Source organism: Lytechinus pictus, chromosome 3 (assembly GCF_037042905.1).
Source record: "Lytechinus pictus isolate F3 Inbred chromosome 3, Lp3.0, whole genome shotgun sequence".
NCBI classification, from domain to species: domain Eukaryota; kingdom Metazoa; phylum Echinodermata; class Echinoidea; order Temnopleuroida; family Toxopneustidae; genus Lytechinus; species Lytechinus pictus.
The window spans coordinates 16228392-16239388 of record NC_087247.1 but is presented as its reverse complement, the minus strand read 5'-3'; the positions used below and the strand labels follow the sequence as shown (position 1 = coordinate 16239388).

Sequence of the window (10997 nt, the reverse complement as noted above, 5' to 3'; positions counted from 1 at the left end):
GCGATATTTTCAAATTTTAGTGACCTTTGAACGTAACATAAAGTGTAATAGAACATGCTGTGAATGTGGGTTTTAATGACAATGGCACCCCCTTGAAAATATTACAAGGGAATGTGGAGACCGGGAGACCGGGAGAAATTTTTTTCGAAGTGAAAGCTAGCATTTGGAGCACTTTATTATGATTTTCGAAATGAATAAACATGTCTTTAATTCTTCCTGAATGGGGATATTCAACATGCAGACTCCCCCCCCCCTAAAAAAAACAAAAAAAAAACATGACCCCGTGATCTGTCCAATATCTTCACAATAGAGTATTGTCAACGAGTGAAATCGCTCTAAACAGAGGTATATATATAAAGAGAGAGAGAGGCTTTAACGATTTCTTCTATTTTGCCCCCCCCCCCGAACCGCCGGCTGAGCTTTCGAAACAATAGGTCACGTAATACTTTTATATAAGCCATCCAATTACGGTATTAGATGGAAAGCTTTACAGTGGTGAATGAGTTATCTTACTGATAACTAATAATTTTTTTAAACAGTAAATGAGAAAGAATCAACAAGTGAACAAATTACATATGTGTTAGTGGTTATTTCTATATAAACTCATAGGCCCGAATTCACAAAGATGGACTAAAGTTATACCGGGGTTAAGTTTAAGCATGGGTTAACTAATACCCGGGTATAAAGTTAGTCCACCGCGCTATTCACAAACGGCGGACTAACTAATCTATGGGTTAACTTTAGCATCCGGGGTAGAATTTAACCCATGACTGAGTTATTCCCTGGTGCTAACTTTAGTCCATGGATTAAATCATGAACACTGCACTGAGCATGCTCAGTGTAATAAAGCAGTACTGAGCATGCTCAGTGCCGAAATTTGAGAGTTTAGTCTGCTAGGGCCAGGGCATAGCAGGGCCATATGAAAACGTCGCCATCACAGGAAACTGTAACCCACCGATTTAGTCCACCCCAAAGAGCAGACTAAATCGTGACGTCAAATGACGCGTTTTATACCCCGGTATAACTTTAGTCCACCTTTGTGAATTCGGGCCATATAATTTTGCTGATTTGCTCAGTTTTTTTAATTATCATTGTATTATCAGTGTTGTTTTTATGTTCATTTGGATAGGGGGTCTACATCTTGCAAGCTTTGCTTTTCAGTAGAGCCCTGTACTTTTTCCATTTTAGTGCGTGTCAAAATCTGCATATTCCGTGCAGATGAAGTGTATTTTTTTCTAATTGGAATTATTTATTATGAAATGCAATATACTGATTTGTGGAATATGATTAAATAAATAGTTGAAAAATGTAAATAAATAAATAAATGTGTCCACATATTTCAAATATCAGTAAATCAAAAATTTTGAAGGATGTTTAGATCAAATCCCTCTGTATTTAATTCGGGAATTTGTTTATTATCCTTCATAATGCAATGTTATAAGAAATAATGAATAGTTGTGAAAAGGTTGGAAACACAAAAATATTGAAAGAAATAGATTTGTTCAAAATTAAAAAAAAAATCATATTTATTTCCACAGTTAAAAAGATATACTTTTATACAAATCATTGATGGAGATATATTACATGTGGAGGGGTCCTTTATTTCTCACATTCAAATTCAATTCGGTTTATTGCATACAAATTTCACAGAATATAGAAAAATACATGAAATTAATAGATAGGCCTACTTGCGAATTAATAAAATATAATCGAATAAGAACTATCAAAATTATTATAGAGCACGATTAATTATTGCACTTTAGGTTTATATAGTGCATCATCAGTGATAATTTTTTTTTCAGTTTGATATACATCTAAAAGAAAAAAAAACATGGTTATTGGTTGTTGCCTGGTCTTATATATATATTTTTTTTTTTAATCAGATTAACTTACCAATTTCAGAATGTCAACTGAAATATTTTTTTTTTCACAATACCCTCTGGAAATATCATAATTATGAAGGTGCCAGGGGCTTTGCTCCCTGGACCCCACCTACCGCGGGCTTCGCGCTACGCGAAGAATAAAAAAGGAAATAAGGCAGAAGAGGAAAATTAGAACAAGATAAAAAAGAAGAAATGTGAATAAAATAAGGGGAGGGGAATAATAGAAAAATAAAAAAAATATTGTGGGGGGGGGGGGGCAAACATATCGTTTTGCCCCCCCCCCCCCAATAATTCCGGGTGTGCAAAATAAAATAATGTTACACAGAAATCGTGCTCAAAATGTCTGCTTTTCAGATTGGAATATAAACATTTTCAGGGAATAATAGGAAAATAAAAAAAATCGGGTCCATAAAAATGAAAATTTTGCTCGCGCTTCGCGCTCGCATTCCCTGTACAAGAAAATAATCTGCTTATGAGGATTACATGGAGCTTTGAATATCCCATGTAAAAGTCAATATGCACTAATCGTTTTGCTCGCGAATCGAGTTTTCATTGCATTCTGTTCTTGCTTACAAAAATTACTGAATATAAAAAATACGCATTCTCTTTATGAATTACAGCAAACAAAAAATTGAATTAAGTGTTCCCTTTTCAATTCAGTATATCACTTATCGCGCTCCTCACACTCGCATAAAATGTTTAGTTGGATATCCATCCTTTTCATGATTACCAAAAGTGCTTAGAATGTCCAAGTTTTAGGTCATAATATCAAAGTTTTTCAGCTCGCGCTTCTTGTTTAGATAGATACCCATCCTAGCTATTCGGGGTCACAAAAAGTGCTTAGAATCACGAGTTTTGGGTCGGAATATCAAAAAATTTCAGCTCGCGCTTCGCGTTCGCCTAAAATGTTTTATAGTTAGATACCTATCTTGTTCATGATTACTAAAAGTGCTAAAAAAATTCCAAATTTTTAATCAAAATATCATTTTTTTTCCGCTCGCGCTCGCATGAATTGTTTATATACATGTAGATACCCTTCCTGTTCATGGTTACAAAATGTGCTCAGAAAGTCCAGTTTTGGGGTTTGGATTATCAACAATTTTCAGCTCGCGCTACGCGCTAGCATAAAATGTTTAGTCAGATACCCGTCTTGCTCACGATCACCAAAAGTGAGCTCGCGCTCCACGCTCGCATCAATTGTTTAGATAGATAGCCATCCTTATTCATGGTTATAAAAGATAGCTAGCTGTCCCGTTTCGTGTCGGAATATCGAAAATTGTCAGCTCGCTCTACGCGCTCGCATAAAATGTTTGTTTAGATACCCGTCGTGTTCATGGTTCATGTTCATGAGGGAGGGGGGGGGGGGGCGCCAATTTTCGAAAAGTACACAGGGGCACCAAAATCAGGTCGGGCCCCCTGGTGCAGAATCTTGGACACACGCCTGCCTTATCAGATATTTGATCTTGTTTGTTAGAAAAAAAACAAACTAGGATGTACTTAAAACTTCAGACTTTAGTGGGGGCTACCCCCTGAACAGAACATAAAAAAGACAGGTTTTAGCAGCCGACTGGGGGAAATGTGGGTGAAAATATCTTTTTTTCTGCCCCCCCCCTAAATTTTGATGCCTCCGCAGCCAATGTCTCTATCTTTCTTTATTAAACAGCAAAACCGATGAATCCATTCAGCCTTAATAGCATGTTGGCAAACTAATCTGCAGGTGTAATGGGTACTATAGCAAACACGACTTCATGATTGAGTGTTTTAGACCGATGAGTTGCGGCGTATTCATGATGCTTTGTAAATATTGATACTAGTCATTGCACTTTAATACACCTCATTGCTGATGGGAAATTGTCATTAGTCTTACTCTAAGTGAGCGATCACTAATTATCCAGTCAAAATGGAGAGACATTACGACAATATCGACCGTGATTCTAGTCATTACGGCTATAGTGTATTTTAGTATCCACTTCGCATACACTTTCTGCAACGTTCAGAATCTATTGAAAATGACCGTCAAATCACAATGGACAGATTACAGGTCATTATCGAAAGTTGGTGGACCGGGACAGTACATCGATCGTCATAAAATGGCAAACATGTCGTTTGTACAGAGTCCACGGCGACAATGTTGCTGTTTTGATTCACCGATTTTTGACAAAGGCTGCTTATTATGAAGGTCTTTTGACAAAATATTATCAGTGTTATAGAAAGCGTTTAGAAAGTGATTGCTAAAATCCCCTTATGGCTATTCTATCAAATACGTTACATTCAAGAAATTTCTTCCTACCACTCATTCATTCAGTACGGAGCCCGAGAGGGGACATGCATGAACATTTTTTTTTTAGTAAGTCGTTCCCACCACTTATAAGTCGTTACCACCACTTATAAGTCGTTCCCACCACTTATAAGTCGTTACCACCACTTATAAGTCGTTCCCACCACTTATAAGTCGTTCCCACCACTTATAAGTCGTTCCCACCACTTATAAGTCGTTCCCACCACTTATAAGTCGTTCCCACCACTTATAAGTCGTTCCCACCACTTATAAGTCGTTACCACCACTTATAATTCGTTTACTGCGTCTGGACTAAATTCTTCGTAAGGCCTATGCTAGAGCGATTTAGAGTCGATTCAGAGTCATCTTCTTTAAAACTACTGACTTTGTTCTGACCATTTTAGCCAAAAATGGATGAACGAGAGCAAGAACGAAATGCAGTGATAAAGATATGCTTTGAAATGGGACTCATGTACAAAGACATAGTTACGATTCTTGCCACAGAGTGTGGAATTGTAATTTCTTTCCGTCATTTGAAAAGGCTGCTCAGACAGCATGGCCTGTCAAGGAGAAAAAACTACAGTGACATCGGTGAGGTTGTAGACTTTATTCTAAAGCAGGTCGAGGGATCGGGTCGTCTGCATGGCTACCGATGGATGTTTGAAAAATGTCGGGCACATCATATCAATTGTAAAAAGGAAGATGTAAGGATAAACCTTGGAGTTGTCGACCCAGAAGGGACAACTCAGAGGAGAAGGAGAAGACTGAGGCGACGTCAGTATTCATCCAAAGGGCCAAACTTTTTGTGGCATCTGGACAGCTACGACAAACTGAAAGCATTTGGAATATGCATTAATGGCTGCATCGATGGGTTTTCCAGGAAAATAATGTGGATGAACGCCTACCACACTTCATCAGACCCGAAGGTGATTGGAGGGTACTACATAGAAAAGGTGTCAGACATCGGAGGATGTCCATCTGTTGTACGTGGGGATCTAGGTACCGAGAATGGATATGTGCGTGACTTTCAAAGGTTCTTCCGTGAGGACGACGAAGATGGCATGGCGGGCATTCGCAGTTATCTAGAAGGTCCAAGCACCGCCAATCAAAGGATCGAGTACTGGTGGTCTTTCCTTCGAAGGGAGTGCATGGAATTTTGGATCTATTTTTTTCGCGATTTGCAAGATGACGGTGATTTCATTGGCAATTTCGTAGATGTCAATCTCCTACGGTTTTGTTTCTTACATCTTATCCAGGTAAGAGCAATGGCAATTTTTACCTCCATTTTAGATTTGCATGACCATCGACCAAAATTAAGAATCAGAAATTAAGATTAGAAGAAAATCTTTAACTTTACTTTATAATATCATATAGATCTAGGCCTTTAATTGTTCTTTTACAGTGATCAACTTTTTTGTTCGCACTGCAAATGAATTGAAGCAGCGCAAGGATCTGGTTCTGGACATTTGAGAATGTCGATCCCCAAGAAGTAACGAAGTTGGATATTGATCAAACTTTCAAAAGGATCAATGTAAAAAAAAGTTGGGGCGTTTTGCAGGGTAGCTTTGCCCCCCCCCCCTCCAAAGGGTCAGGGGTGCTGCTCTCAGGGGCCTGATTTAATATAGCATTTAGTAACCGAAGCCATAGATGTTTAATCATGCTTCAGTGCCGAATAGAATATTGCCAAACATTTTACATTTTAAATTTCATGTTTCCTCCCTTGTGTCTTTTGTTGACGGTATACTGGTTTATGCTTAAAATATTAAATGACGCCGTTTTATCTCTTTCCCATCTCAATTGCAGGCTGAGCTTGATGAAGTGGTAGATGTATGGGATCGGCATCTCATTAGACCATCGAGGAACGTCCAAGCTCCTAGCGGCCGCCCAAACATCATGTTCAACTTGCCGTCTTTGTACACTACAAGAGATTATCTGCATGGTGTGAGCCAGGAACGTATGCAAGCATGCAAAGAGGAATGTGTTTTCAGAAAAACAATACCATGTGATGAAGACATCTTTGAACTCTGTTGCATCGTGATGAATGAAGTTGGGTACGAGTATCCAAGAGACCGACACGGTGCTCGACTTCTTTATGTAGCTCTTCGACGTGAGATAACACACTTGCTTAACAATTAATTCTGTCTGAAGGTGCAGCAGCTATAGGTTCAAACCAACTTAACCAAGGAATACAAACAATGCCTGTTCATGTGGGTGTGTTTTAAGTTTTTCCTTTTTGTTCTTCTTAAGGAAATAAGCATAGTCTAATTGCCTTCTCGCCAATCATTGGTTTTGTACACAGTTTGACCTAGATTATCTGGCCACTATCTGGCAAGGAATTTTTTTTCCTCACTCTTTGCTTCAAGATTGAGGGAAAGTTTCTTACTTTGTTTTATTTAAATTTTGTACAAACAAAATGAAACAAGTCTGGAACAAAAGCTTGCCATTTAAATGTATAAGTTTGTTCATATACCAGTTTAATTAAGTAATAGGATATGCTCTATATAGAGACATGTTGTCTAGGACTTGTCTCTCATATATGGCCAAATCAATTATCTGGATGAAGGCCGGTCCCGACCAGATAACCGAGGTCGAACTAAAATAATTCAGCAATGAGTCAATGGAGGTTTACATTTCAAAGTGATGGACAAGTATTGATTTCTTGTAACTTTTTATTGAAAGTAGAAAAAAAGATTGACACAGATCTCGGTACAAAATCTATAAGGACTACATAGGCACTCTGTAGGCATCTTAAGCATTTTATTGAAGTTTTTCATACTCAACTTTCTTACTGCTTTGTTCGCCTTGGACATATTGTAATTGTTCTGTTCATGTCATATTACTACATGTAATTAAATCAACTTGATTATCTTCCAGACTTGCCTTTGATGTTCTATGTGTTATACATACAACTCGGACTCATGGACTCAGTAGCATTATGGCACTGCATGGGCCAGCAGCTGTGGGTATGCGTTACTTGTGACCATCTAATTAAGGCCCCAAAGTTTAAAACAAAAAACATATATTGACCCTATATGGAAAGTGGCACTGAACCAAACAAATTTACTGTGGACTGTGGAGCCCTACAAGTACATGTATGTTACCAAAAACACACATTCAATGGAATCTGCAAGTGGGACAATGTACTACATGGTTATTTTCAAGATTGGTAGATAGTGAAACACAGCAAAATGAAAGTCGTATCATTAATTCTTCTTAAACCAACTTGTTCCAATAACATATTTAAGTAAACAAAAGAAAATTCTCTGGTTTTTTATAATATGCCTTGGACCAATAACAATAAAACACAAAAACGCCATAAACGTTCTTTCACTATGGTCATTTGGTCCAGTTAAAATTAACAACATGAAGGATTCTCTTGGTACTTTATGATATGCCTTAACCAAACAACATTAAAACACAACACCATAACTGTTCTCAAAGCAATACGCCTACCTACCATGTTCATGGTTATTTGCAAGATTGGTAGATAGTCAAAACACAACAAAATGAAAGTCCTAATAACCCGTTGAAGACTAGTCCTGATTATACTCCGGCTGGGGTCTACGGGAAATGTGTGTTATAGCAAAATAAGCTCGTCTTCAACGGGTCAATTCTTCTTTAACTAACTTTTTCCAATAATATACCGTAAAGTAAACGAATTGAAGGTTCTCTTGGTTCTTCATTATATGCCTTGGACCAATAACATTAAAACACAACACCATATTAAACCCATTTGATCCGAATAAAACATGGCATGAAGGTTCTCTTGGATCTTCACGATACATGTATATCCTTGGGTCCAACATTAAAACACACCACCCTGAATGTTCTTTTCATGTCACTTCATAAACCCACTTAATCCAATATCCTTGAACACCGGGGGGGGGGGGAGGGGGGTACATGCCTAGTAAGGTATACACAGTACAGGAGTGTGACGCTCGATAATGGGCGACTTTTTGGCCCAAAAAATTATACTATATATTTTTGCCCATTTCGTCGATAAATTGCACAAAAAGGTAATTATTCTTAATAAAACCCCTAATAATGGGTTCCCTTCTCCGCCAAAATGAACCTTAACAAGTGGAATGCCTCTGGCCGTCTCACCTGCATCACGCGATTCAATATAGCAGCAGTGCTGATTTTGAAAACTACTATAACTCGCACAAGATGTTCAGTGATACTTGGTTACTCTTATTTCTACGTTTTATGAACTAGACCCATACACTTATAGATATATGATGGTAATTCAACATATACCCCCAACGTGGCCAAAGTTCATTGACCTTACATGACCTTTGAACTTGATCATGTGACCTGAAACTCGTACAGGATGTTCAGTGATACTTGATTACTCTTATGTCCAAGTTTCAAGAGAAAGATCCATCAACTTTCCAAGTTATGATGGTAATTCAACAGATACCCCCATTATGGCAAAAGTTCATTGACCTTTGACCTTGGTCATGTGACCTAAAATGCGCAAAGGATGTTCAGTGATACTTCATTACTCTTATGTCCAAGTTTTATGAACTAGACCAACACACTTTCAAAGTTATGGCGGTAATTCAACAAATACCCCAATTTGACCAAAGTTCATTGACCCTAAATGACCGTTGACCTTGGTCATGTGACGTGAAACTCATGCAGGATGTTCAGTGATACTTGATTAACCTTATGTATACGTTTCATGAACTAGGTCCATATATTTTCTAAGTTATGATGACATTTCAAAAACTTAACCTTAGGTTAAGATTTTGATGTTGATTCCCCCAACATGGTCTAAGTTCATTGACCCTAAATGACCATTGACCTTGGTCATGTGACGTGAAACTCATGCAGGATGTTCAGTAATACTTGATTAACCTTATGGCCAAGTTTCATGAACTAGGTCCATATACATATTAAGTTATGCTGTCATTTCAAAAACTTAACCTCAGGTTAAGAATTGGTGTTGACGCCGCCGCCGCCGCCGTCGGAAAGCGGCGCCTATAGTCTCACTCTGCTATGCAGGTGAGACAAAAATGGGTTGGGTTTTGCGGCTTCAGCGACACACTCCCATCAGAACCAAATCTGAGTCCCCCCCCCCTTGGGTTTTAACATCATATTATGACTGTTCTGTGTTTCTTTGTGGAATTCCTGGGTCTAATATGATTTAAACTCAAAACAGTGAACCAAAATTCACTTGTTAATTAAACAAAGATGGGTTCTCTTCTATAGAAACATCATGTTAAAAAAGCCCATTTATACAATGAAAACAAGGGAAAATCTTGACAAGAAGAGCCAATATCAAAACAAAGTGCAGTGTATCAAAATGTACAAAATATTTGGCATATTATAGTCATTGAATTTAACACCATCATTGTACAAAAACATTGATATTCTACAGTCTCTTGAACTCTCTTCGTGAACCAAATTGGTCCTACATTAATCTAATTCAAAATGAAGGTTCTCTTTAAGTGCTTTGAACATGATATGCCTTGTATCATGTACATTTTAACAACAGATCATTTTAATTATAGGGTAGAATACCTCATTTCGATTACTTAAGAGTGAATCGACATAAAATCTACCTATTTTAAATTGGGGCTTTATTGCTGCACATACTTCTTTCTTTGGATTGGTTTTCAATTTTGTCTCTTTCTGATGTCAAATACCATTTTGATAAATTTGAGCTCATTATTAAAAGGAAAATTGAATAATGTACATACATCTATATTCATCCAATCAAAGCATATTCGGAGCAAGAAAAAAAATGCAGCGGGAAGTGGTTGTCTCTATGGTAATGTTAGTAAACAGATTTTCCAAAAGTGACACAGAAGATTTGTTCACCTTTCACAAAAATCGTCTATGCCCACCAAAGAGTGAATGTAATGGCAAAATGAGATCATCACTGAATCACGCACACCCAAATTTATCTGAAATGGTGAAATACGTTTATACATTTGGTACCAAAGTTACTTGGGAAGCCATTTTCTGAGAGTACACTTTTGTGATACACTACATTGTATGTATAAATACCAGATTGATTTCTGCATATTAATTCATTCAATATAATTTTTTGGTGTTTCAACACCATATCTGAAGCATGAAGATGTTTAATACTAAACCTTTGCAAATATGCACAATTGCTATCACTGCCATATGTCTCACACCTACAAATTTCAAGCTAATTAATAAATGTAAACAATTAGAGAAGACAGCCTACTTTCATCTTCATAAAGCAATGAGTTGTTCTGAGGAAGTTTAATAAAGGACAAAAATAAAGGGTTTTCTGCAAAATGTAGTCAGGTAGTGTTATGTTTATGCTGCATATTTAATTAATGATGTATGCTGCGTACGGGAAGTCAACTTTGAACTTGGGTAAGCCTTCATGTTTCTCAAAGCCAATACACCGATATTTGACAGTTTCCCGCATTAATTTAAGATATAAAGCAACAAAATTCAAGATTAAACTTGAAACTGTGCAGTACCCTGGAGGAAATGTACGAGTAACCAGTAGCCATTAACCAAAATCAAAGTTCATATATCCTGATGCTAATACACAATCCCACTCTTGGCGAAATTCCCGGTAACTTCCATAGGTACTTGGAAGTTCAAGAGTAGGCCCACATGTATGTGCCACTGGTCGCCTGCCTGTACCTTCTAGAGACGTGAATTGAACCATTATTTTGGAAACGCTCATCACTTCAGATCCTGTCAGAAAATGCATTAATTTTTTCAATCCTTTCTTGTCTTGCCCCTTAATGTACTGCATGAGGAAACGCACCGAGTTTGACTCTTCCTGGTTGGATGGAATAGCTGAAAAGATCTCACAGACTTTCTTTGTTGTAGGTTGGAGC

The 10997-nt window shown here is 37.5% G+C and overlaps 1 protein-coding gene across 1 annotated transcript; it reads left to right on the top strand.

Moving 5' to 3' along the window:
* The first annotated feature begins 3761 nt into the window (after nucleotides 1–3761).
* Nucleotides 3762–7034, top strand: LOC135153541 (uncharacterized). The gene is made up of 2 exons (XM_064096513.1): nucleotides 3762–5417; nucleotides 5965–7034. The coding sequence occupies exons 1-2, from the start codon at nucleotides 4572–4574 to the stop codon at nucleotides 6295–6297; spliced, it is 1179 nt and encodes a 392-aa protein (XP_063952583.1). The 5' UTR covers nucleotides 3762–4571; the 3' UTR covers nucleotides 6298–7034.
* Nucleotides 7035–10997: the final 3963 nt, after the last annotated feature.